General features: G+C 51.3%; 1 protein-coding gene across 7 annotated transcripts in view; it reads left to right on the plus strand.

Annotated features, from left to right (window-relative positions):
• The window catches only part of IGSF9B (immunoglobulin superfamily member 9B), a 1,213,970-nt gene that overhangs the window by 1,062,397 nt on the left and 123,583 nt on the right, over positions 1-27,990 (plus strand). For 6 of the 7 annotated variants that reach the window (XM_069614121.1, XM_069614116.1, XM_069614120.1 and 3 more), the window contains exon 19: positions 4,588-4,709. In XM_069614121.1, the coding sequence (XP_069470222.1) occupies positions 4,588-4,709 (122 nt within the window). Of the gene's footprint in view, positions 1-4,587; positions 4,710-27,990 lie in introns of those variants that run through there. The other variant, XM_069614122.1, reaches the window with a different exon arrangement.

Here is a 27,990-nt window from a genome sequence, read left to right on the forward strand (position 1 = left end):
TTAACTTGTGAAAACACCTGTGAAGCGGGTGCAAATTCCCAGCAGGTGAGTAAACTGGGAATTTGATGCAGCTTTATTTAATGTGACTGAATGGAATGGAATGAAAAGAAACCTTTTGTTATGAATACTGAACCGAAACAAAGCAAGTGTGATTGAATACCAATTGGATTGAAAGCAGTTGGTGACATTTTCCGAGATAGGGAACTGTGAATTGTGTAAACCAAAGAAAACAAGCATGTTGGCAAGTGCCATAAGAATATAAGGAAAAGTGTAATCTGAAAGGATAAGCAGTGGCAAAAGCTCTGCGAATATTTGAAAGCATAACAAGTGAATGGTGGCAAAACAAGTATTGAGAAAGCTCCAAGAGGATGAGTCCAATACCACTGTGAAGCTGAAACAGTGGCAGTGTAACTATGAGGAAGCTAGTACGGTTTGTGACCTGTAATGGATGGACCCTGTGGTCTGACAACTGCGCCTAGACCGAGTACACTCACCTAAAGGAAAAGCCACTTATCTCACCTGTAAGCTTGTGATTGAAGATCAAGGAAAACTTGTGTCATCTAATAATGAACTGAACTCTGTGATATTGGTGAAAGGCAACTCTGCCAGAAAAGCTGGGAAGTATCCCAAGGAACTGTTATTGGAACAATGAGAGCCTTGAACGCTTGGGGTAGAGAACCCCTCCTTTTGACAAAGTGAAATATCCTGAATCTTGGGGAAGGGAAAACCCCTTTTCCAACCACAAGCTGGCAGAATCTCTAAACTTTTATTTTAACACTTCTCATTTTGATGCTGACATCCCTACACATTATATACAAGTGGTAGTGAGGGCAAGTATAGGTTTTGGACACAGACAGACAGTTGCTGTGGTCTTCCTGGCACAGACTATCATTAGTTTCAGTTAGGTAGGGAAATACCACCTTTCCATAAGGCAAGTTAGGCCTTTTTCCAACCTTCTTTCTATTTTAATAAAAGTTGTCTGTGTCTACTTCCTGATGCCTTCACACAGTTCAAACAAAACCTGGTTAACCATCCACTGAAAAGTGTTGGGGTCATTCTTCAATCCGAAGGGCATCACAGTGAACTGACAGTGCTCTTCCGGGGTTGAAAATGCTGACCTCTATCTCACTGCATCAGTCAAGCCGACCCGCCAATACCCTACCATGAGGTCAAAGGTACTCATGTACTTGACAGCGCTGAGCTTGTCAATGAGCTCATCTGCCTGAGGATTGAGCTGAGCACCTGTCTTCGTGACAGAATTGAGCCCCCTGTAGTCCACACAAAAGCGAACTTCAGCCTTCCCACCACTGGTCTTTTTAGGGACCAATACCACTGGGCTAGCCCAGGGGCTGTGGGATGGTTTTATCACTGCTAGGAACAATATCTTGGAAACTTATTCCTTGATGGTGTCACTGACCTTTTCGGACATCTGGTGAATCCTACTCTTCATCGGCTTACTGTCGCCAGTGTCCACATCCTGGGTGCACCAAACTGCACAAATCTGGAGTCAGTAGAAACAGACTGAAAAACTGTCCCAGTAAACAGAGACAGTCTGTCAGTTGCTGTTCTGACAGGTCCATTGCAAGGTTGACACCTTCAGGTGTCTCATTTGTGGCTTCAGTGTGCAGGAGTGTGGGAGAGGATCGGTCTCCTCGGTCTCTCCGTCAGTCACTAACGCTATGACCAAGTCATCACGGCTATAACAGGGTTTTAGCTGGTTGACGTGAAAGACCCTGCACATCTGTTTAAGTCCTTTCACATCAATGAGATAATTCACCTCACTGACACAGAAAGGCCCAGTCTGTCATGATCTCTGCTTCCAAAAGGTCAGGGTTTTCCCAACTCCCTTGGAAGCAGATCCATAACCCAGGTTCCGAGTGCCAACCAGTCCCAATTGGGACCTTTTGGACCCAGTCCTGGCGCCAGTGGCACCAGGCTCATAAATATGCCCAGTCCCAGCGATGGAAGCGCCGGGCTCATAATGCTTGGGTGGACTTACCTGCAGCAGACCATGCTGCTTACTTGCCTGCCAGTTGAGCCTCTGATCCTCTTCTGTTTGGAACTACTTTTCCTGTTGGGTGGGGCAGGAGCCACTCCCTAGATTCAGAACACTGGAACTCTTCTGGAAAGCAGGAACTCTTTTCTTACCTAGGCGTGGCTGTGGAAGGAGATACCTAAGCACTACAGGAGGCTATTTAAACCACACCCGATGGATGAATCTTGCTTTGCGTTATTCTGCATCCTCTGCAGCAGAACGTTCATCGTGTCTTCTGCATCTGATCCTGGGCCTAAGGAAAAAGGCTTACCATCCTGAATCCAGTCTTCAGCAACACCTATAAAGATAAGAAAGGACAGGTTAGCATTACGGTCTTCAATGACAGCTCTTCACTTACCTGGTCCATCGGCTGTCACCAACGCCTCGCGCTGCATTCCGGCATCTGAAAGACAAAGGCTTACCTACTCTTCGTGCGCTCCGGAGGTCTTCACACTGCATTCCGGCATCTGAAAGACAAAAGCTTACCAACTCTTCGCACGCTCCGGAGGCCTTCGGCGCTGCATCCCGCATCTGAAAGACAAAACAAGGTGCGTTTAAAGACATTGGGGAACTTTAATACTCACGTGCCATTACTCCTTTCCACATCTAACCCAGTTGGTATTCCGGCACCCTGCAGCCGCTCCGAACTTGTACCTGCAAAATAAAAAGACAGTTAGAGCGCATCGTGAAGCAGGCAACAAGCGCTTACTTACGTGCTTCCAGGCGCTTCTATTCATCACACGGGCTCCATCTTCAACTCACTTCAGCCCGTCATCCGCCATCGCCGGAACCCTGCAAAACAAGAGACATCATTACTAAAGACTTTAAAGACATTAGGATTACTCGAAACTTACCGTTCGTGCAGTAAACGACGGACAGCAGTCCTCTGAAGTCAAGAGGCCTGCTCCCCTTATCCAGTGAAGAAACTGGTTACAGCACCCTGCCCCGAGGCAGATGGAGAGCACGGCGTTCACTTACCTAAGGTGAGAGCGTTAACCTTTGGGGTTCTACAGGAGAAGAGAAAGGGAAGAAGAGAGAGACATTCAATAACCCAGTTCCTTAATCCCATATTTTCTATCTGCAGACATCTTACCCTTCGAGTCAGACATACAGTGCACAGAGGTCCAGCCCAAAGAGCCAGCCGTGTGTTACACATCACCTTTGAAGATACGGTATACGCCCAGTCAAGACCGGCGCCTCTGCGAGAATCAGGTGAGCGTTACACAGTCCACTTGTCCTGAAGGGCACTGGGTTTGACAGGCTGCGTAATCCACACCCACTGGCCTGGAGAATAGACTGACAATGTGGCCTTCTGGTCGTGCTAGTGCTTCATCAGCTCCTGACTGGCCTTTACCGTTTTAGTTGACTGTTCCATGTACTTAGTCATTCTAAACAGAAGGCCAAGTACATAGTCCACCACATCTCGTGATTATGAGCATGCAATGCACCAAAAATGGGCCGTTATACATCCAAAGAACTAAATGTATCATTACCACTGAAAAATAGGCAGTAAAGGCAGCTAGGAGCAGGAAAACCAAGCACAGGTGCAGGAAATAGGGTCTAAAGGGTGCATAAGTGGCACAGAGACAGCAAACACACCAACACTGTGTGGCCCCCTGCAACAGCACATTCTGACTTCCAAAAAGCCCTTCACAGACAGGCACAGCAGTGCCAGAGGGCCCATCACCCAACATTGTAGCCTAGAGGTGAGCTCTGCAACCTTTGGTTCTACAGATGTTTTGGACTACAAATCCTAGCAGCCCCAGACAGCATAATCAATGGTGAGTGATCATGGAGTTCTAGCCCAAAATATCTGAGGAGCCACAGGTTGCAGATCCCTGGTCGAGAGTGTTGTGCGACCCTGTATCAAGTGTATGTTATGCTGTGTATTGTTTGACTTGTGTTATTTTTTGCATCTGTGTTTTATCAAACGGATGTCCTGATGTAGGAAATCTCATCTAAACAAAAAGCCTTGCCTTTCAGGGCATGTGTTGGCTCAGCCCAAGAGGAACACTTTACAAAAGGGCCACAACTGCTTGTTTAGAGAGTAGGGATCTTCTCTAAGCAAAAACAAAACCCTAAATCTGCGATTCCTCGAAAATGTGTTATGTTTTAGCAATCAGAGGCTTCAAAAGAGGTTGTCCTATATGACAGAGGCTTCGTTACTGTGCTTGTATTTAACTAAGAACAACAAGTGAACTTTGACCCTCCAGTAGAATAATTAAACACCTGAAACATGCTATGGAAACTTAAGTCCAGTAACAGGATCCTTGTCCAACCTCATGCCATCCTTTTTTAGGAACTGTGCCAGTGCCTGGCTGCATGTTGCTCCTTGTTATGTTGTAATGAGGCATCTAGAGTGCCTTGCTCCACACTGGGTCTCTTCAAGGTGCTTTAATGTAGGATTTTGAATGCTGCGATGTGGATGTCGTTGTTGAGTGCACTGGTGGTCTCCAGACACGCTGTGGCGTCAGTGTCCTTGCACTTCATCAGACACTGGTGCTTCTGACTGGGACACCCACCAACGCGGCTTTCCTCTTTTACATTTGCAGACGATGCCCGCCTCCACCTGGGATTGGAGCTGCTCCTGAGAGGCTCGAAGCTCTAAGATACCAGCGGATTAAGAAGCCCAAAAAATCGACCAAGGGCTCCTCGAAATCCAGAAAGCGCTCCGGTGAGTCCCTTGGAAAGGATTGGTGGTTCAGTTTAGGGTCCACGTGCTGTGGGTCCACCCTGTATGACCAGCATTCATTTTTTGTTCCATTGGCAAGGTGTAGGCAGGGATCCAGGGGGTGAGATGGGGGTTCACAAAACCTCATTTAATTGGACGCACATAATGTTGATCCGCCTTTGGAATGGATCAATCCATCCTAATTCAAGTGATGGGGGGCGTCATAAAATCCGATGACCATGCACTTTATCTGTACTCTATAAAATTGTTATTCCGTTGCGGGTTCCTGGCATGTGTCCCCTTCCAAGATTTGCGTGGTGCCGGAAGGTTCTAGTACTGCTGTGTTTTGCATCTGTGCAATGAAGGTCCCCCTGAGCCTTTTGTAGTCTATGATCTTGCAATGCAGTCATGCCCGAGCTTTGATGTCCATCTCTGCCTGGCGCCTAGTGCTGCTGAGGTCTCGGACACTCTGATTGGTTGGGTGTCTCAGTCACAGGAAATGCTTGGAATGCCCAAGCCCAGGTTCAGTGCTTTCTTGCTCGCCACCGTCCACCCTCACCTATGCAAGCAGCTATGGAAATGGAAAAGGGGCTTTTTTAGAAGTCCTTTTTCTTTTTTCTGTGGTGGGCAGTTTCTTTTGGCTAGTGTTTCTGTGATTTAGAACACTGTGGCCCATGAACATCTAATCATCAAGGAACACCTTTTATAAGCACCATTATACCCTGGACAATGGGCTGGTTTGTTGAATACCAGTTTTCAGCCCTCGGGAAGGCCCTTACCGCTTGCTGGCGGGTTGTCATCGGAGGCGTCTATGGTCTCATTGAATGGACTCCATGATTGCTTATTAAAGTGACCCTGGTTTTAGTGAGTAGGCAACCTTTCATATAACGGGCAATACATGGACGTCTCCATGGCACACAGCGGCAGTGTCGGGTGAGACTGTCCATGACCCCAATGACACCTTACAACCACAGGCAGATTGCTTCCTTTGCAGAATTTGACCGAAGAGAGGCGTCCCAACTTCTACCCAGGGCTTGATCCCCTTTATAAAAGATCTTTTGAACCACGCTCCTTTCTGGCCACCTGGTATCCCGGCACCTTTGCTGTATAAAATCACCAAATCCTTTCTTTTGTTTTGATTTGCACTGTTTCTGTTTGAAGAACTGTGCAATTTAGATTTTTTAAATCTTGTACTCCTTACTGTCCCCCCATCCCCACCGCTGATTGGTACTGTTGACTGGCTCACGAAGCACATTTTAATATCCCTGAGGGCAGTTTGGGAGCAGGACATTGTGGGGCAAGTGAGAAGAGGATGCCCAAGTCTAGCATGTTTAAATGATTATTTTATTAAATGCTAAACCTGCAAGAAATGTTTTTTTCTGGCATTAGGAGAATGGTGCAGCTCATCGTAGTGCACGTATGCCACGCCTCCTTTAAATCATGTTCCCGGTGACTTCTAATTCCTAGTTGTGATATTGCATTCTTCAAGCGCCGGTTCATCTTGAGCTTCCCATCATGCCTTTAGAGCCCACCTCCTTCTGGGGACCTGAAGTCAGGTGACCAAGGGGCTGGGGGCCTCCTCAAGCGGGTGGAAGATAGGCCTGGGGGCGTTATGGTGAGGATCCGCCGGTCACCCTCACCTAGTTCCAGTCTCAGGGCACGCAACAGTGGCCTGGCCCAGCTAGAAAAAGGGTTCCCTGTAAGGGGCGCAGCCCCTACTCTGGGGAAGCGGGGACCTTACCCTGAAAACCAGGCTCTCCCCAAACGCAGCTTTTGGTTCTATTAAAAATGGTGACTCGGCATGTACTGTAGCTGGAGCTGCCCCTTAAAGGGAATCTAGGATTGGCGACTCCACAGAGCCAGCAATACCTGAATGCTTGGCCGCCACGCATGGGTGCAGAGACTGCTCCTAAACCTATTGAGAGAAAGAGGGGCACCTGATCTAGGCCATGGAATTCAAGAGCCAGTCAGCTGGTCTTCACAATGCCTTGCACTCATACATTTGAGAGCAGATAGAGAGAACGAGAGGGTGTCAGCCAGAGAGAGGATCGTCCAATTGGGTAGGTATAGCCAGCTACCAGTGCCACTTCAGAACTGGAAGCCATTCTCAGGGGTGGGACTCACCAGCCAGTCCCTATACCAGTGAGTTAGGAACTGCAAGATTTTGGGCAGGTGTCTTCGAAGCTGCAGTCCCGCAGACAATAAAAACCCAGACAAAGAGAACTATGGCCCAAAAGTTCCTTATACAAAGCCTGCACCCTTGCGTTCCCTTAAGCCGGAGTGAGATTTGAAGACAGGGTCAGGGTTTCACAGGAAGAATGATGACTGCCCCATGGAGGGATGAGCCAATCCAATTTTCCACACCCAGGTTTGTAATCCCTCTCCACAGGTGTAGGCTGGCAGTGTATCCCGTCTAACACGCCGGAGTACCTTTCACCAGATGTATCCTTGGCCTCAAACCTAGGGACTGCATCTCTCCAGCACTAAAATCTCTCCACTGGCTTCCGGTGGCCGCAAGGATCAAATTCAAGACCCTCTGCATCATCCACGAGGCCTTCTGGGGCCTGGGACCACGCCCCATCTAACTTTCCCTCCCTAAATACCGGCCTACTAGAGCTCTTTGGTCCTCTAGCTCTAACTCTCTGCAGGTCAAACGATTCTCCAAGCAGAGAGTGGTGGGGGGGGGGAGGAGTAGATCTCCTTCCTCGGCAGGAGCCTCCCTCTGGAATGGCCTCCTGGCCCCTCTCAGACTTGAGCCGGATCTCCTTAAGTTCCAGAGACTCCTCAAGACTTTCCTCTTCCACTCCTCATTTGCTCTCCCCCTCCCCTGCTAATGTCCCCCCGCTGCAATGACTGGCTGCCTGGTCCCTTCTCAGTCCTATAGGGTCCAGGTCATCCTCATACCAGTCTTCCGCAGTACCCCACTACCAGAACTTGCCTTCGGGCACCTCTCCCTGATCAGCCTACCAAGTCTGGTCCATCCCTCTTCCTCGCACTTTACCCTTACCACTGCCTCCCTGTGCACTTGCCCTCCACGGTCTCCCCTGGCACTTAACCTGCCTCAACCCTGGGACATCCTCGCCTCCCCATGCACTTACTTACTGCACTTGCACGATCCAAATGGCACAAGGCCTAGAAGGACCATTTCTTGTTTTATCTTCCCCTGCCCCCTCCTCCCCTTTGTCTTGTGCCGCCTGGAAATACTTTCTGCTGTATAAGCGCCATACAAATGTCCAATAAATAAAATTATACAAATATGGAGGTGGGACATGGGATAACACCCTATGAAAAAGCTAAAAGTTCAGTCTGAGCTTAGATGGGGCTGGAAACTGGAGACCGGAAGACAGGAGCTGCTTCAGCAGAAGAAGAGATCAGGAGGTCCTGGAGGAAGAGCAGAGGCCAGAAGGTTGGAAGAGAAGTCCAAGGGGCTGGGCCTCGCCAGAGCCTCAAAGCTGGTGAAGAAAAACAGAAGACCAAACAGAGGAGCCAAGAGAACTGGGGCCTCTGGTAAAGAGTGAGGCGGTGTGGGCTGAAGATGATGGAGACCTGGGAGAGGGCGCTGCCCGAGGGCTGTAGAAGGTCACAGTTGTGTGTTGGGGAAGATCATTGAGGGGAGAGAGGTGGCGCCCAGAGGGTTGAAGAAAGTACGAGAGGCAGTAGTGAGTTTGAGATGAACGCTGAGGTGAGGTGAGGGATGATGCCCAGAGGAGTGACGAAGGGGGGAAGAAGTAGTAGTGAATTGGGGAAGGCCATTTAAGAAAGAAGTGGGTCCCGGAGGAGCGAAGAAGGTGGGAAAGATGGGTAATACCATGAGAACACTGACTGCCCAGTAGGAGCTTTCCAAAGGGTTGAAGCTGGCAGAAATAGTTGGTGATTAGATTTGGGCCTGGAAAAAGAACCTTACCCAAAGGGTGCGAAGTCGGCAAGAAAGAGTAAAAAGTGGAAATGAGAATATAGCGATGTCAGGTGGTTACAAAGGGAGAAGCACCGGGAGCAGAGGGATGAATTGGTACAGGAGCTGATAAAGGAAGTGAAAGAGTGGAGAGCTGAAGGTCGATCAGGAGCAGAATTTGGTGCAGGTAATAAAGGCAGGCAGAACACGGTTACAGGTGGAGCTGGGCCAGTTCCGCAAATCGTACCGCACACTGAGTGTGGCATCATTTGCGCAGAAGGTGGCAAGATGTCAAGAAACCCTAGAAGGGAGAATTTAACGTCGGTGGTCCCCCTTCTGTCCTCCCAAGCACTGCTGATCCACACTTAGGACTTTGGAACCTACCACACCTGCTCCCCAAGACCCTCATTCCTTGCACCCGCGATTCAGAGGCTCCTGCAGAGCTCAAGCTCTTTAAAGTGTAGACGCCACAGATCCCAGAAGAGGTCAAGCGACGGGTGACCAGCAAGAGCAGAGCGAGAAAGAAGAGGTCTATCGATGAACCGGCGGAAGACCACCAGTCCCAGATACTGAGAAACCCAGAGACTTTGAGTAAAGACTGGTTTGCTTATAACAAACTGTTTATCTGGGAAGGAAACCTCAGCGCACCCAAAGTCTGCTGAAAGACCACCCTAACACTTTTCATTTGCATTTAAAGCCATCCTCGTTTATACCTTTTTTTAAAAATGTTTTTTATTTGTTAAACCATGTGGTTATGAAACAAACCTTTTGGCAGTTTGATAAAGTAGATAAATGTATCATAAGAACTAAATTTATAGAAACACAGCAGTGTAGGAAACTGTTGCAGTATACAATCAAATACAGTCTGGAAACTTTAGTTTTAATTTAAAATGTAAAATCACCTTATATTTCGTTACTAATCAATAAATGATCTAGGTATTTAATATTGAAATTTGATGTAGGGCTACTTTCCACACATAATAAGCTGCAGCTGTCGTAAACGTGCTCTCTGCACTGAATAATGTGTTCCAAAATGGATCCCCCTGTATAGAACATATATTATGTACTAGGCAGCTATAGTTAGCAATATTGTAGGATGAGAGAGCCTGACATTGAGTAAGAAGATGGTGCACAGTGTCCCTGTATAGAACATACATTGTGTACTAGGCAGCTATACCTGGCACTGTAGTAGGATGTGAGAGCCTGACATTGTGTTAAAAGATGGCGCGCAGTCTCAATAGGCGCATTGCACAATCTGCAGCTTCTTTGGTTTGGCGCTAATTCATTCCATCTCTGTGTGTGCTCCCGGGTCGGGAGTATGTTAAATCGCAGGTATATAATAAACCTGCGTATATTCATGGGTAATAGTGTAATTAAGTATGTCAGGAGGAGGTCCTGTCGGAAGCCTTCAGTACTGTATACCCAACACATGGACTTATTACTGAGTTTATACCTTTGCCATTGTGCTGTTATAGTTCTTTAATAAAGCACCTGGAATTTGGGTGTCCTGTTCTTTCATCCACGCCCCCTATGTGAGAGCACAACATATAGGGCCAGATTCATAGAATCCAGCACAGAAGTAGCGCAAGCGCCGCACGCCGAGAAGGATCATGCACCATGAGTGCCCAAGCCGGGGCGCAAACCAGCAATTGCGCGGCACGCGTATTAATGTATTTTCCGAGGCATCAGTGGCGCAATGAACATAAAGCAGCACCAGTAACGCCCCAACACGCCCCGGTGCAAAGGACAAAGCCAGTTATATGCCTACTACGGCGCAAGGCCCCATGCCATTTGTGGGACAGTACACAGCCCCCCCCCATCGTAATTGCATGAAAAATCAGAGCGTACCCCAGTCGCACCAGCCAAATCACGTGGAAAGGGCTGCGTGTTCCCCGTCCGCACCCCAGCGTAATCGCGTACCCCGCTCACATCAGCCAAATCATGTGGGAAGGCCCGCCTGTACCCCGTTCGCACCCCAGCGAAATCGCTTACCCCGGTCGCACCAGCCAAATCGCGTATGAAGGCCCGCACATACCCTGTCCGCACCCCAGCATAATCGCATACCCCGCTTGCACCAGCCAAATCGGGTGGGGAAGCCCGTGCGTACCTCGGTCGCACCAGCCAAATCGCGTGTGAAGGCCTGCACGTACCCTGTCCGCACCCCAGCGTAATTGCGTGGAAAGGCCTGCGCGTACCCCATCCGCACCCCAGCAAAATTGCCTACCCCGGTTGCACCAGCCACATCGCGTGGAAAGGGCCGCATGTACCCCGTCCGCGCCCCACCGTAATCGTGTACCCCGCTCGCACCAGCCAAATCGTGTAGGAAGGCCCGCACGTACCCTGTCCGCACCCCAGCGTAATCGCGTACCCCGCTCACACCAGCCAAATCGGATGGGAAGGCCTGCGCATACCCTGTGATACACTCACAACTCCCCTGGAAGCAGACGCCACCTCACGGGACAGGCAGACCCCAGCAGTGGACCATATCCCACAGGCAGCCCACTCCACATGGGACCCCCCCCATCACCTGTGAACATACCCTGCAGGCAGCCCACACCACATGGGATCCCCCATTACCTGTGAACATACCCAGCAGGCAGCCCACACCACATGTGACCCCCCATCACCTGTGAACATACCCCGCAGGCAGCCCACACCACATGGCCCCCCATCACCTGTGTACCTACCCCGCAGGCAGCCCACAGCACATGGAACCCCCCCATCACCTGTGAACATACCCAGCAGGCAGCCCACACCACATGGCCCCCCATCACCTGTGAACATACCCAGCAGGCAGCCCACACCACATGGGACCCCCACCACCACCTGTGAACATACCCTGCAGGCAGCCCACACCACATGGTCACCCCCCATCACCCGTGACCATACCCCACAGGCAGCCCACACCACATGGGATCCCCATCACCTGTGAACATACCCTGCAGGCAGCCCACACCACATGGCCTCCCCATCAACCGTGACCATACCCCACAGGCAGCCTACACCACATGGCCCCCCATCACCTGTGAACATAACCCGCAGGCAGCCCACACCACATGGGACCCCCACCATCACCTGTGAACATGCCCCGCAGGCAGCCCACACCACATGGGCCCCCCACCATCACCTGTGAACATACCCCGCAGGCAGCCCACACCACAAGGCCCCCCATCAATCGTGACCATACCCCGCAGGCAGCCCACACCACATGTGACCTCCATCACCTGTGAACATACCCAGCAGGCAGCCCACACCACATGGCCCTCCCATCAACCGTGACCATACCCCGCAGGCAGCCCACACCACATGGCCCCCCATCACCTGTGAACATACCCCGCAGGCAGCCCACACCACATGGTCCTCCCATCACCTGTGATCATACCCTGCAGGCAGACCCCGCCACATGTCCCCACCCCCCACCAGTGAAGGCAAACTGCAGGCAGGCCCCGCCTCATGTCCCCACCTCCCACCTGTAACGGCAACCTGCAGGCAGGCCCCGCCTCATGTCCCCACCCCCCACCAGTGACGGCAACCTGCAGGCAGGCCCCGCCTCATGTCCACCCCCCCACCTGTGACGGCAACCTGCAGGAAGGCCCCGCCACATGTCCCCAAACCCCACCAGTGACAGCAACCTGCAGGCAGGCCCCACCATATGTCCCCACCCTCTACCAGTGACGGCATCCTGCAGGCAGGCCCCACCCCCAACCAGTGACGGCAACCTGCAGGCAGGTCCCGCCACATGTTCCCAACCCCCACCAGTGAAGGCAACCGGCAGGCAGGCCCTGCCTCATGTCCCCAGCCCCTACCAGTGACGGCAACCTGCAGGCAGGCCCGCCTCATGTCCCCACCCCCCACCAGTGACGGCAACCTGCAGGCAGGCCCCACCACATGTCCCCACCCCCACCAGTGACGGCAACCTGCATTCAGGCCCCGCCACATGTCCCCAAACCCCACCAGTGACAGCAACCTGCAGGCAGGTCCCGCCACATGTCCCCACCCTCCACCCCAAAACACATTGGACCAGCATACAATCATGCATCACATGCCAACTAAAATGCCACCACATGCTGCACCACCCTGGTGCACCTCAACACTCATCCATTGGTCATGCTCCCTAGTACATGCCCCATGGCATGTTAATCCTAATATCACACATGCATGCATGTGTGCACACACATGAACAACATTGGTGAACAGCGGGGACTCACAAATGAGTCATGCAGGGGTGAAACATGCACTAAAGCATTGACACCAGACACCACTCAGATTTCAATGGGAAAAATTATATTAAAGAACATGTATCTAAGTCACACACAGTAAACACATCAAATTAAACCTGCATGAACCAAATCAAAAACCAAAATAAAGTGAAAACCAAAATCAATGTGGTGTAAAAAATGAAACCCTCAAAAATGTGGTCTATGTCCATTAATGTATGTACAGATGAAATCACATATCATAAGAAAACCATTCCTTCATGGTGAAAAAAACTGTTCAAATTAAAATCCAAATATTTACAAAGATCCAAGGTCCCAAAACATGTAGAAACATCCTAAAAATCCAATACAAAAATAACTATATACAAGATGCAGAGCAAAGTCCAGGAACTCCAAAAAAAAAGATTAAAAAAATGAAACCTACTCCTAAAGAACTATATACAAAGGCAGCAGGCTAGTCCATCTCCTCACCATGCTCTCTCATAGTCTCTGCCAGGACATCATCGAACACTGCGTCCACTTCCACTAGGTGGTACTCCGCTTCCCCCTCGAGAGCTTGTAGGGACTCCTCCATGCTCCTCTCAAACTCCCTGCAAGTCTCCTTGAGGACCTCCACCCGCCTCTCTGCCTGAAAAAGTGAATTCTCCGCCCTGGCCATGGTGAGTCGCGCCTCCTGTGCCTGTTGCCGCTCTTCCCCGATTTGCTGGCCCAAACGTTCCAACACAGAAGACATCCTTGTCGTAAAGACCACGTTTGCCTCCTGCCTGATGGCCGATACCTGCCCCTCTGATGATGAACGCCCCGACTTCTGTTTCCTCCTGCCCTGAGCTTGCTGCTGCCAAAAAGCCCGGTACCTGCGCCACAAGGACAGCCTCCGGGATGATGACACCACCCGGGGCCGCCGTGCACGTGCCCTGCTGCTTGGTGCCTGCACTTCTTCCATTGCTATTGCTCCTGTTGCAGCTGTGACCACCTCTGCTGATCCTCCTTCGACTCCTGACTCTGGCAGGGAAGTGATCTCCACCAGACTGGCCGCTGGAGTTGGGACAGGTACTCAGGGGGCCCTGGTGGTACCTGGGCCAGAAGACGCAAGGGAGGACAACTGGCGCACAGAGGAGGAAGAGGAGGAGGGGATTGCAGCAGTGACCAGCACACGTACAATATTTGTGACCAGGAACTGAGGTAGCCAGTTCATGAGGCGACAGACCTCAGTGTGATGATGTGCAAGCTCCCGATTGGAAGCCTGCACATCATCACGAATGGCGACTGTACGCCTTGCGATACCGGCTAGCAACGGTTTCAGCCTGTCATGAATTGCTTCATCCACAGGTAGTGCTAGATCTGTTTGCGTGGATACATCCAGCACCTGCGGATGTGTCCGGCCTGAGGAATGCCCGCAGGTGCATAGTGGTGCAGTCGCAGTTCCAGGGACAGGATCAGTCACAGGCCCCTCCACGATGACCTGCACTGCCTCCGGCCCCTGACCCTGGACTGCACCAGTCACACCTACCTCATCACCCCCCGTGCCCCTTGTGCTGGGCTGATGTGGCTTCCTCCTCCTCCACCAGCACCAACCTGGATGACTCCCCACTGTCATCCGCATCGGATTGCCCCTGTTTGGGCTCACCTGTCCCTCCCACTGCCAAGGAGCCCACGACCAACTTCACCCTCTTGGGCCTCCCCTCAGCAGCTGCAGCCGTTGTTCCGGAAGATGACGGTACCTGGGAGGATGACTGGGCCCTGCGTCTGTGCCTGGTGGAGGCATCCCTGTTGTGGTGCTCCACAGCGCCTTCTCCTCCCTCTTCTTCCATCGTCGCTGTGGATAGGGAAACATAGAACAGAAACATCAGGCTACTGAACATATGTGTGTTTGTCACAATGCAAATGTACATCAGTGGCACTGTCAAAGGTCACAACCATCATCACCCTCCACTACACACAGGGAAGTGCCATTCATACACATTCACAGACATGTCTGTAATTCACAACAGACATTCACATCCTCGGACAAGGCACTGACTCAGGATCATAAATGTGTATTCAGCTCACACACATCATGGGACCTAAACATCTCATTCACACACATCACCTGACAGTCATGAGGCAGGCCCTAGGGCTATCACGTCACAGTGCACTTGAGGGCAAATTGGCAGCGTGAGACAATCACAAATCAAGAACTCAAGTAACGTACATCCCTGTAGTGTTGGCCAGTCACACACTCACTACTCAGACACACACACATGCACACCATGCATGTCCATGATGGTGACATATGCACCCATGTATCACATCTCTCGCATGCCCCAGTCCAGACACAGGTATGCAAACATGTGCGCGTCGTTACATGCCGGTGCGCATCACGCGTTGCAACACAGACTCCATTGATGTGGGACACGCTTGAATGGACTCACATGCAGCACTGTCAGTGACATGCACACAGACATCTGTACAGGGGGCATGCCAGACATAAGGCCAAGGTGCACACTCCAGCCACACATCAACATGCACATGCACTATGGTGGACAAGAACACATTAACACTTACCAGTCATCTCCAGACTGAGCACCAACTCCAAGACCTGGGGGTACAGCTCTTGGTATAAGCGCTCCAGGACCCTCATCTCATTGGTGGTCAATCGGCGCCTCGCACGATCTTCACCAGCCTTGAGGAGGCGCCGGGCCTTGTTGTGGGTCCTGGACTTGAAGTCTTCCCAGTGCTTGTGGACAAGTTGGTAGTCGCGAGGTGCCACCCCCTACGCGTTGATGGCACCCACGATGTCTGCCCAAATCTTCTTCCGTCCTTCATTGCCGACTTGCGATGGGCCGTGGAAGAGGGCATTATGATGCCCTAGGACTTGGTCCACCAGGATGCTAACTTCCCTGGGTGAGAAGCTGACAGCCCTCTGCCTCTCTGCCGGGGAGTTACCACTTGCCTCGGATGGTGTTGTGTCAGACATGGCAACCCCCGAGACAGGTGTGTGTGGGCAAAGTGGTCCTGGGGCTGGGCTGTGGAGCGGTAGTATGGCAGTCGGGAGTCTTCAGGATCAGCAGAGGTGGTCACAACGACAGAATCACTGGCAATGGCTTCAGAGCAGGCACCAAAATGCAGGGCACATGGGCAGAAGGCACACAGAGTGGGCTGGCAGCAGCAGATGGCTCGTAGTAGGCAGCTTGGTGCAGTTGGAGGCAGGTAAATTGGCTAGTAGGCAGGAGCGTGGGTCTTCTGTGTTACTCGCGTGGCCAGCCGGAAACAGAGTGATTTCGCACGTGCCGAAACAGCGCTTTAGCGTGGAATCAGAGGAAAGGCCCTAAGCGCGTAAGTTACGTGACACGCACTGAACATTGGGGTTTGTTTGGTGTTCAGGATCGGCATTAAGGTGTGCGTAGGACAACATGACAATGTACGTGCATTTCGTGGCGGACAGATGCGTGGACTTCTGAGTATATTGGGGTCCCACGCAAATTGTGCACTACTGTCCGAGTGCATACTTATTCTTATGGCAGGGGAGTTACCTACGTGCACACGTGCGCTTAATTTTTTTTTTTCTTTCTACAAGTCAGACGGTGAGTCGCGCACACATTTTTCATACTGTGGTTGCCCCTGTGTCTCATGTACACCATTTTCGAGGTCATGTACCTGTTCTGACTTGAGTGTCGTGTAGACCGATGAGACCTCCGTCCCCAAGTGACGCACAGGGGAACAAATAGAAACCCGCTGTGCGACCCTTGAGGCCACAGGTGAGAGATGTCTTCCCAGATCCACGGAGCCTCTGGAACACCGATGCTGCTGTCAAGAAGGAATGAGGTTAAGCACCAGGCAATCACAATACAGGCAGGTAAACAAAAGAATCTAAAGTGTCTTACCTATCTGGTGTAAGGGAGACCCAGGTAACCTAGTAGGGAGGTTCGAGGCTCAAAAAGATACAGCGGTCCCTGGAGTGGTAGAACCGCAGGTAAGCGTGGATACGGGTAGGCCACCTGTAAGATAGGGCTTGACTTGGGCGTAGAAGTGCAGCAAGATACTCAGGGATGATCCAAAGACAAGTCGATGTGCAGTCCAAAAATCCGGCAACAGGTAAACAGTTCCAAGCAAAGGTACAAAGGGGTGTCCAAGAGAGTCCAAGATAGAGTTCCGTGGTCGAGGTAGCAAGGAGCAAGTAATAACGCCAAACAGGGTCCGAAGCCAGCTGAGAAGCAATGATCGTCCTGCCTCTCAGTTCTTTATACTGTGTCTCTGGGCCATGTGACTTCCACCAAGATCACGAGAGGAACGCCACACTGTATCACGTGACCGACGTGATGACGTAACGCCGCCCCTTCTGCGATATATCCTCCAAGGCAGTTGCCAATGCAGGAAAGGTTGTAATCGAGCCCGTACACCAAAGAAGGTACGGTGTTTTCGGTTCTGTGGGTTCACCGAATCCCTTGAGCCTCGAAGCTGGGGTGGAGATGTTGGGGGAATGTGAGCAGTGTTCTGATGTGGGGAGGCCTGATGTGCTGAGGATCGCCTAACATAGCCCCTCCCCAACGGCCCACGACCCCGTGGGCAGGATGGATGGTCTAAATGGAAACGGGCTACCAAGCGAGGGGCGTACAGGTCAGAGGCGGAAACCCATGAACGTTCCTCCGGGCCGTAACCTTTCCAATCCACCAGATACTGGATCCCTCCCCTAAACCATCTGGAGCCCAAAATGGCCGACACCTCAAAAACATCAGGAGAGGTCAAGGACACCGGCGCAACAGGGGTACGAAGACGGACAGAGTCGGGACAAGGTTTGAGGAGGGAGACATGAAACACAGGATGGATGCGCCAAGAGCTGGGAAGCACTAGACGGAAAGCTACCGGATTCACAACCTTTGATATCACATAAGGACCGACAAAGCGAGGTAGCAACTTCCGACAACCCGCTAGGCGAAGATGACGTGAAGACAACCAGACCCTGGAACCCACCACCAGAGGGGGAGCAGCCCGACGTTTGCCATCCACACGGGCCTTCATGCTCTCCTGAACATCCGTGAGGACCTGCTCCTGAACCTCGATTCCAACACTCCCTGTGTTCTCATTCTGCTCGATCTCTCCTCTGCCTTTGACACTGTCAACCATGCCATCCTGCTCAACTGTCTCCGTGATAACCTGGGTATCACTGGTCAGGCTCTGGCATGGCTGACTTCTTTCCTTTCCGGTCGACCCTCCCAGGTCCAAATGGGCTCCTTCCTCTCTGACATCTTTTTCTCCACCTGTGGTGTCCCCCAGGGTTCCAACCTCTCTCCCTGGCTTTTCAACCAGTATCTGGCACTCCTTGCCCACCGCATCGCCGCTCTCTGCCCCTACTTCCAGTGCTATGCCGACGATACCCAGCTCATTTTCAGGCTACCCTCGGCCTCCTCCTCTCCTTCCCTCATCTCCGACTGTCTGTCTGCTATCCAGGAATGGTGTGCCGCCAATGACCTCTGCCTCAACGCCAGTAAGACTGAGATTCTACTCATCGGCACACCCACTCCCTCCTTCCCTGCAGCTCTCTGGCCGGCCTCCCTTGGCCCCCTTCCTGCCCCTACCTGCAAGGCTAAAAACCTCGGGGTCATCTTCGACTCCACACTCTCCTTCTCTCCTCATATATCTGACGTCTCTAAGAAGTCACACTACCAGCTGCACCTCCTCAGAGGTATTCTTCCCTTCCTCTCCTTCCCCCAGAAGCTCACTGTCTCCCGAGCCCTGGTTCTCTCAAGGCTGGACTACTGTAACAGCCTCTATCTTAATCTGCCTGCCTCCACTCTCCGCCCTCTGCAACTTATCCAGAACAGAACTGCGAGACTTGTCCTTGGCCTCAAGCCCAGGGACCGTATCTCTCCAGGACTGAAATCCCTTCACTGGCTCCCAGTGGCTGCGAGGATTAAGTTCAAAACCCTCTGCATTGTCCACAAGGCCTTCTGGGGCCAGGGACCTAAATACCTTCAACTCTCTCTTCCTAAATATCTTCCTTCACGAGCCCTTCGCTCATCCGTCTCCAACTCCCTCATGGTCAGCCGCTTCTCGAAGCAACGAGCTGGGGGTAGATCTCTCTCCGCAGCAGGGGCCTCCCTCTGGAACAGCCTTCCTGCCTCCCTGAAACTTGAGGAGAACCATCTCCGGTTCCGGAAGCACCTCAAAACCTTCCTCTTCGCTTCTGCCTTCTCTCTCCCTCTCCCCTGCTAAACCTGCTTAACCCCCCACTGAATTCAGCACTAAACCTGCATCTGGGCCACTCTCAGCAACCTCGGTCCAGGGCCCAGCCACTCTCCACTTGCACTGCCTCCCTGGCTCCCCGTGCACTGTGGGACTGTCACTGTACCCTACAGCCCCCTTCCCAGCACTTGCTCTGCACTTACCTCGCACTTGCCACCAGCTGGCCCTTTTTATTTATTATTTATTAATTATTATTTCTTACGCTACTTACCTTGTACTGCACTTTCCCCCCCACCTCCTCCCCCTGCACTTCCTCCTTTTCCCCTTACCTCTGCACTTGCGCGATCTGAATGACACCTGGCCTAGTAGGATCGTTTGTCTGTCTTCCCCTTGTTTCCCTCCCTCCCTGCCTCGTCGCGCCTTGAAACACTTGTGTATAGGCGCGTTACAAATACCATATCATATCATATCATATCATATCATATCATATCATAGCAGCCTTAGCTTCAGTGAGATGAACCACTGTACTAGCGTGTAAGGCAGAAAGATCCCTAAGACATGTCGTGGCCGCAGGGTTCGCAGAACCAGAAGCATCAGGGACCGGCAAGACCTTGGGATGTTGACCATAGAGGGCGTAAAAAGGAGAATAACCAGTGGCTGAATGAGCCGCATTATTATATGCGAACTCCGCAAGCCGTAAAGCGGCCAACCAAGAGGTCTGATGTTGCAATATAAGACAACGAAGGTATTGTTCCATAGATTGATTCGTCCTTTCGGTCTGTCCATCGGTCTCAGGATGATAGGCCGAAGAATACCTGGTATCAATGCCCAATAGCTTCGTCAGGGATCTCCAAAACCGAGAGGTGAACTGTGACCCTCGATCAGATATAATGACCGAAGGAAGGCCGAATAGCATGAACACATGTTCAAAAAACAAATCGCTAATACAGGAGCCGAAGGGATACCTTTGCAGGGAACAAAACGGGCCATTTTAGTGAACGTGTCCACCACCACCCAGATGGAGTCAAAGCCCTTCGACTTGGGGAGATCAGTAACGAAATCCATCGTCAACGTATGCCAGGGCCTGGGAGGTACCGGAAGCGGAAGCAACAACCCAATTGGTCGACCCCTTTGATGTTTAGCCTGAGCACATACTGCGCATGATCTAACATAACATTCTACATCGCGCTTCATAGAAGGCCACCAACACCAACGCTTGAGAAGATCTAAAGTGCGCTCTTGTCCGGGGTGAGCGTTAAAGGGAGCGTCATGAGACCACTCAAGGGCCAGATTACGTGTGTCAGGTGTGGGAAGGAACAGGCGTTCATGTACGAACGGTAATCCATCAGAATACACTGGGTCCCATTCTCGCAACTGGTCAGAATGATTGCTAGTCCAGGATCGAACCGAGTCTATCAGTGACAATGAGGGAGTACAGAGACAAATCACATGACTCTTTCCGAGAACAGTGTCGGGGAATGTAGGCAATTGGACCCCCCCGGGGAACGTGACAAGGCATCCGCCTTCCCATGTGCCGTTCCCGGACGGTGCATAATACGGTAGTCAAAAGAGGAAAAGAAAAGATGCCATCGGACCTGTCTGCTATTAATGCATTTCAGAGAGGCCAAATCCTGTAGATTCCGATGATCGGAGTATACTGTGATGGGATGTTTAGCCCCCAGAAGATGATGACGCCAAACACGGAAAGCGTCCATGACAGCCAAGAGTTCTTTCTCCGTAACGGTATAATGAGACTCAGTACTGGAAAACTTACGGGAGTGGTATGCCACTGGATGTAATTTGCCTGTATTAGGACATGTTTGTGACAGTACCGCCCCGAGGGCAAAGGAAGAGGCATCTGCCTCGACTATGAACGGAAGATCAGGATTGGGATGTTGGAGTACCGGTGCGGTAGTAAAGGCGGTTTTCAAAGCCTCAAAAGCCTCCTGCTGTTCTCTCTGCCACTGATATGGTACCCGAGGACTAGTCAGGGCCGTGAGTGGGGCTACAATCGTAGAAAAGGAAGAAATGAAACGCCTATAAAAGTTGGCGAATCCTAAAAAGGCCTGCAAGGACTTGAGTGTTTGAGGTACTGGCCAATCTAAGACTGCTTTGACCTTAGACTCGTTCATGGATAACGCCCCAGGGGTGATGTGGAAACCCAAAAACTCAACAGAGGTCTTATGAAACTGACATTTCTCAGGTTTGGCAAATAAGGAATGTTTGCTTAAACGGGTTAATACTTCTCGGACGTGTTTTACATGGTCATCAAGATCACGAGAGAAGATCAGGATGTCGTCCAAATACACAACCATGTACACATCCAGAATATCCCTGAATATGTCATTCATGAATCGTTGGAACGTGGCCGGGGCGTTACATAAGCCAAAGGGCATGACAAGATATTCGTACAAGCCGTAACGAGTACAGAAGGCAGTTTTCCACTCGTCTCCCTCGCGAACGCGTACTAAATTGTATGCGCCGCGTAGATCAAGTTTGGTAAAAATGGAAGCATGTGTTAAATGATCTAGGAGTGGAGTAATTAACGGGATGGGATATCTATCCTTCTTGGTGATCGCGTTAAGACGCCGATAATCTACACAAGGACGTAAATCCCCCTCCTTCTTGGGTACAAAGAAGATAGGGCTTGCCGCTGGTGAAGTGGAGGGGCGGATGTGTCCTAAACGCAGGGCGTTCTGTACATATTCTTTTAACACCAGTTCCTCCGAAGGAGACAAAGAGTAGATCCTGCCCGAAGGAACAGTGGAATCAGGAAGCAATTCGATTGGGCAGTCATAAGTTCTATGTGGAGGAAGTACCTCAGACGAGCCACGATCGAAAACTGATTCGAAAGCCCGATATTCTGGCGGAATCCCAGACATCAACCCCCCAACAGTATGGGACTGTATGACTTCTGGATCGTCAACGGTCAGTGTGAGTTGTGCTAAGGCTCCCAAGACCCGAGAGGGTGTGTCAGGGGCTTGATGGACCGGGAGACAATAATTCTGACAAATATCGGACTCAAAGAGTACAGTGCCTGCTTGCCAATTGATCAGGGGATTATGTTCACGTAACCAGGGAATCCCTAGTATGATACCAAATTGAGGTGCGGTGATCAAATCAAAACTTAAGGTTTCTGTGTGTATGTCTTGTATGTTCAACAAGAGGGGTGCAGTTTGATGTCTAACAGGACCAGAAACCAATGCGGAGCCGTCTACGGCTTGGACATGTTCTGGTCGTGTTTTTACCACTAAGGGTAGATTGAGGGAATGGGCCAAATCAATATCTATGTAGTTACCAGTGGCACCGGAATCAATAATGATATTGACTGCATGAAGAAGGCCAGTAGAGGGACATAGAGTAGCCTTTACGGAGATGGGTTGAACACGATCAAAGGCAAGAGGGGTACCCGGAGAAGATGATGGGACACTCGACCTGTTCTCCGGTTCTAAGGTCGAGCCATCCGAAAAACCTGACTCTTCTTGGGACGTCGAGGACACTCTTTTACGAAATGTCCAGTGGTGCCACAATAAAAGCATGCATTATCTACCCTTCTACGTTCCCTCTCAGATGTTGTAATAGGACTGCGTAACCCTCCCACTTGCATAGGTTCTTCAGTACCGGAAGCGGGAGTACTAACAAGAGTAGGAGAGGAAGAGGTCCCCAATTCAGCCCTACGCTCCGATCGGCGTGCATTTACCTGCAGGACGAGATCAACCAATTCCTGATACTGAGTAGGCATAGAAGGGATCACTGCTAAAGCGTCTTTCATGGTGTTACTCAACCCCCTATAAAAGACCACCGCCCGCTTGTTTTCTGGCCATGATGTTTCCGCAACTAGCTGATTGAACCGGGTGATGTAATCTATCAGAGTCCTTTTGCCCTGAGTCAATTCCAACAACTCCAAATCCCTAGACTGTGCCTTGTGTCGAGTATCGAATACTCGGGACATTTCTAGGACCAACAAATCAAAGTCATAAAGAACTGGACTATTGTTTTCTAACAGGGGATTAGCCCAAGCGGCAGCTGTTCCAGCTAAATGGGAAAGGGCGAAGGCGGCCTTAGCAGTGGACGTGGGAAAAGCCAAAGGCCTGCATAAGAAATGTAACTTGCACTGGTTAACAAAGGTTCTGAATTTCTTGGGATCGCCCTGGTAACGTTCAGGAGCAGCCAGGGGGGAAGGAGTTGGGAAGAGTATTGGAGTCGGGACTGTAGAAGTAGCCAAGGGAGGGGGTGTAGTGGAGGAGCTGCCATCTCCAAACTCAGGGTCTGCAGGAAGGGAATGCTGAACGCTCTGTATGGTATCCAACCTTTGATGGATCACTGTGTTCGCGGCGGCCATATCTGCCCTTAATATTGTAATTGCCTGAACTAAAGCAGTTATGGGTTCGTCCGTGGATCCCTGCATCGTCTAACACGACTATAGGGCTTCTCAGTCTGTTCTGACTTGAGTGTCGTGTAGACCGATGAGACCTCCGTCCCCAAGTGACGCACAGGGGAACAAATAGAAACCCGCTGTGCGACCCTTGAGGCCACAGGTGAGAGATGTCTTCCCAGATCCACGGAGCCTCTGGAACACTGATGCTGCTGTCAAGAAGGAATGAGGTTAAGCACCAGGCAATCACAATACAGGCAGGTAAACAAAAGAATCTAAAGTGTCTTACCTATCTGGTGTAAGGGAGACCCAGGTAACCTAGTAGGGAGGTTCGAGGCTCAAAAAGATACAGCGGTCCCTGGAGTGGTAGAACCGCAGGTAAGCGTGGATACGGGTAGGCCACCTGTAAGATAGGGCTTGACTTGGGCGTAGAAGTGCAGCAAGATACTCAGGGATGATCCAAAGACAAGTCGATGTGCAGTCCAAAAATCCGGCAACAGGTAAACAGTTCCAAGCAAAGGTACAAAGGGGTGTCCAAGAGAGTCCAAGATAGAGTTCCGTGGTCGAGGTAGCAAGGAGCAAGTAATAACGCCAAACAGGGTCCGAAGCCAGCTGAGAAGCAATGATCGTCCTGCCTCTCAGTTCTTTATACTGTGTCCCTGGGTCATGTGACGTCTCTGGGCCATGTGACGTCCACCAAGATCACGAGAGGAATGCCACACTGTATCACGTGACCGACGTGATGACGTAACGCCGCCCCTTCTGCGATATATCCTCCAAGGCAGTTGCCAATGCAGGAAAGGTTGTAATCGAGCCCGTACACCAAAGAAGGTACAGTGTTTTCGGTTCTGTGGGTTCACCGAATCCCTTGAGCCTCGAAGCTGGGGTGGAGATGTTGGGGGAATGTGAGCAGTGTTCTGATGTGGGGAGGCCTGATGTGCTGAGGATCGCCTAACAGTACCCTACGTATTCTTCGCATATGCATTTTGTGTTGCTGGGTGCCACAGCATACTGTGGGACATTTTTTCTTCACACGTGGGCTACCGAGGCGCCGCATACACGTCTATTTTTGTTTTTGGGGTGCCTGAGCGTTACGCGACTCATTATTTATTCACCAGGGGTTACATAGAGTCTTGCTGGAGCACAGTGGTACGTTTTCCATCACGTACACTGCCCCTCACTACAGTTGCTCAGGACATTTGTTTGCTGCACCTCCCATTGCGCTAGTCCATCAGTGCCATGACTGGGAGGGCAACAAGTGGGAAGGGAGGCAAAGCTGGGCGACCTGGCAGAGGTGACCAAGGTGGTCGAGGTGGGCAAAGTGTCCGAGGTGACCATACCCTTGCAGGGAGAGCTATGCCCCCCACCCAACAGGGTCAGGAGATGCAGCTGATGCTCACGTCCCCAGCAGCTGGGGCCACACACCAGCAGTGTCATCTGCTGTCCAGTGCAGCCAGGGTGTGGAAGCTGCGGGGGCAGCTGCGGCTACCACCACCCAGGCTCAGGGCCACCCAGCCCAGAATGTAGTGGTCCCAGCACATGGCCAGAGTGACTCAAAGGCCGATTTCCATGTCCCGAAGGCTAAGACACGTGCGGTGCAAGGTCCTAGCACCGGCACACAGGGATTCAGAGCAGTGTTGTCATCTGCTGTACACAACCACCACCGTGGCTCAGGGTCACCCAGCCAAGAGTGGATTGGTCCCGGCCCAGTGTGACTCAGGGGCCAATTCCCTTGTCACTATGGCCAAGACACGTGCAGCGCAGGGTCCTGGCAACAGCACCCAGCTACCGATACCTGCAAGCAGACCTTCTGTTGTTACATTAGTGGCTAATGCCATAGGCCAGTCCACTGCTACTCCAGCCCCTACTGACCCGAGCGGTACAAGCCACTCAGGGTCTGCACCACCTCGCAAGAAGCAGAAGCGTGCTTCAGCGGTACAGGGTGAGACCCCAGATACGGCACAGGAGTCCCACACATCAAGAAAGATGAGTTTCTGTGATCAGGAACTGGACATGCTCGCGGACTACGTGTTGGAACACGGCCGTGACATGCTGGTGTAGGCAGGGAGCACAAATACGCCTGCTCAGCGTATGGCCCACTGACAGTGCCTCGATGACCGTATTAGCGCCTTGGGCTATGAGAGGCGCACAGCTGGTGATGTCTTGAAGCGTTGGAACGACCTCTGCCGCCGAGTAAAAGATAAGCTGGCTGCCAAGTTTGCCTCTACTCTGGTGACTGGCAGTGGGTCACCACCAGAGGACGATAAACTCACTGGACATGAGGAGATCGCAAGTGATTTCATTGTAGTGGAGCAGATCCAAGGCGTGGGAGACATGCCAATGTATGAGGCAATGTCCGGTGAGTGGTGATGCGTGTGTGTCCAGGCCATGTGTATGTTGCTTGGGTGATGTGTTAGGATTGTCTGCCAGTTCAGACTACATTTGCATGACTGGCTTGTGGGAACCATGTGATTTTGGACTGATACATGCTTGTTGGCATGCAGACTGCATACAAACCATGTCCTGCACAAGGAGGCAATCCTCATCACCACACCTGCTCCCTCCTTCCATGACACTCTCTGTCCAGCCTCTCTTGGCCCTATTCCTGCTCCAACCTGTGGTGGCGGATTGCCTGTGATGATCTTCCACTCAACACTCGCCTTCTATCGTCACATGACTGACGTCTCTGAGAGGTCACCCTGCCAGCTGCTCCTCCTTAGAGGCATTCTTCCTTTCCTCTCCATCCCCCTGCAGCTCACTGTCTCCAGAGGACTGGCCATTCCTATGGTGGACTACTGCAACAGGCTTTACCAGGATTTCTGAGATTCTACACTCTTCCCTCTGCAACTCAGCCAGAGCTGGGCTGTGTGGAAAGTCCTTTAGGCTTGGTGCAAGGTATCTGCCTAGGACTGTGATGATGGCACAGGCTCACAGTGGCTACGAGTGTTCATTCCTGAACCCTGTGCATTCTCAGCAAGTATCCAAAGGCATCCACTGTGTGTTCCTGCTGGGCCCATACAGGCTTGTCTTGTGTTGGTACCCTCCTTGTTTGTGCCTTAGGATGCAGACACATATGTCACTCCTGCTTCCCCTTTCCATGGGCTTGCAAGGAGGGTAGCGTGCTAAAGTAACTTACACAGAGGCATTGGGCTTCCATTATTTCTGTGGCCAATCTGAAGTCCAGTCTGTGTATACACCCCTAGTGGGGAATCATGATTGTTTGTCCAGTGCATGGTTTGCATCCCTTTTTGTTTGGACATTGGTAAATATCCTTTTTTCATGTTACATCTTCATGCATTACTTTGCCTGTCTCCATTATTGTTGGACGTCCTGCTGTATGCGTTTCCCTGCCCACTTTAGTTAGCAGAGACCCACTCCAGATAGAAAGGGTCCATGTGGTAGGTTAGTCACATTGAGGCACTTGTGCTATTGTGATTGCTCACTGTCTGACATTGTCACTGTTGGGTCCTGTGTTTATGACATGTTATGCTGGACAAATGTGTGACAGTGAGTTATTTCTGACCTAGTTCAGTTTATCGGAGTGCATTTTGTGGCAATAGTGTTGTGTTGGGCATTTATTTGTTACTTTTGACATTGCATGCCATGGCATGGTGTGGCAACCGGGTGACATGAAGCTTGGGAGGGTTTAGGTGACATACCAGCATTTAGATGTGTACTTTTGCATGGGGTTAGTGGCATATTGCTTCTTCAATGTGTGCCTTTTGTTCACACGAGATTGGGTTAGTTTAAGTAGTTAGGGATGCACACAATGTAGCACTTCCAAGGACACATTCTCAGGGTGGTAAGGTTGGGACAGTTGATTGTCCCTTTGTCATCATCGATTGTCACCTGGAATGTGACAGGCATGTGTGCACTCTGTTGAATTTTATGTGATGAATTGCACCACAAGCTGGGTACGGGCTGCCTCGCCACGTGCTCTTTCCCCTCCCATGCGCAGCGGGTGTGCATGTGGTTGGGGATGTGGAGGCACCACCATGCCCACCGGTACGCCATGCCGCATTGCAACATTGTGCAGGGCACATGCTGCCACAGTGATCCTGCACACTACTACTGGTGCATATAGTAGCTGTCCACCAGAGTGGTCAAGGGAGCGGAAGCATGACTTTAGCACTGCCAATGTGCGCTCCACTATGGCCCTAGTTGTAATATGGGCTGCGTTGTATCTTACCTGGGGTGGTGTGGTGGGGTTCCGTATTGGCACCATCGTGTAGGGGCTCAGAGGGTAGGCACTGTCACCTGAAGAGGTGAGAATGGTTGTCATTAGTTGGCTTTGTCTGTGTCTAACATGCATGCATGTGCATGGCCATTTATACTCACCAATGAGCCATGTATTGCCATGCCTCCCAGCTTCCAGGCCCCGGTGTAGGGGTGATATTCTGAATATGAAACTTTCATGGGTGGACCCTGGATAGTTGGCATATACAGAGGTAATGATTCCCTTGGCATCACATACACCCTGCACGTTGATGGAATGCCAGTGCTTGTGAATGCGATAGATGTGCTCTGTGGCCCAGGTGGACGTAGGGCCACATGGGTGCAATCGGTGGCACCAAGCACTTTGGGGAAGTGCTCCAACCCATAAAAGTCCTGGACCATGGGCTGCCTTTCTGCAAGTTT

This window comes from Ambystoma mexicanum, chromosome 9 (assembly GCF_040938575.1).
Source record: "Ambystoma mexicanum isolate Mex_15411 chromosome 9, UKY_AmexF1_1, whole genome shotgun sequence".
In the NCBI taxonomy this organism is placed as follows: domain Eukaryota; kingdom Metazoa; phylum Chordata; class Amphibia; order Caudata; family Ambystomatidae; genus Ambystoma; species Ambystoma mexicanum.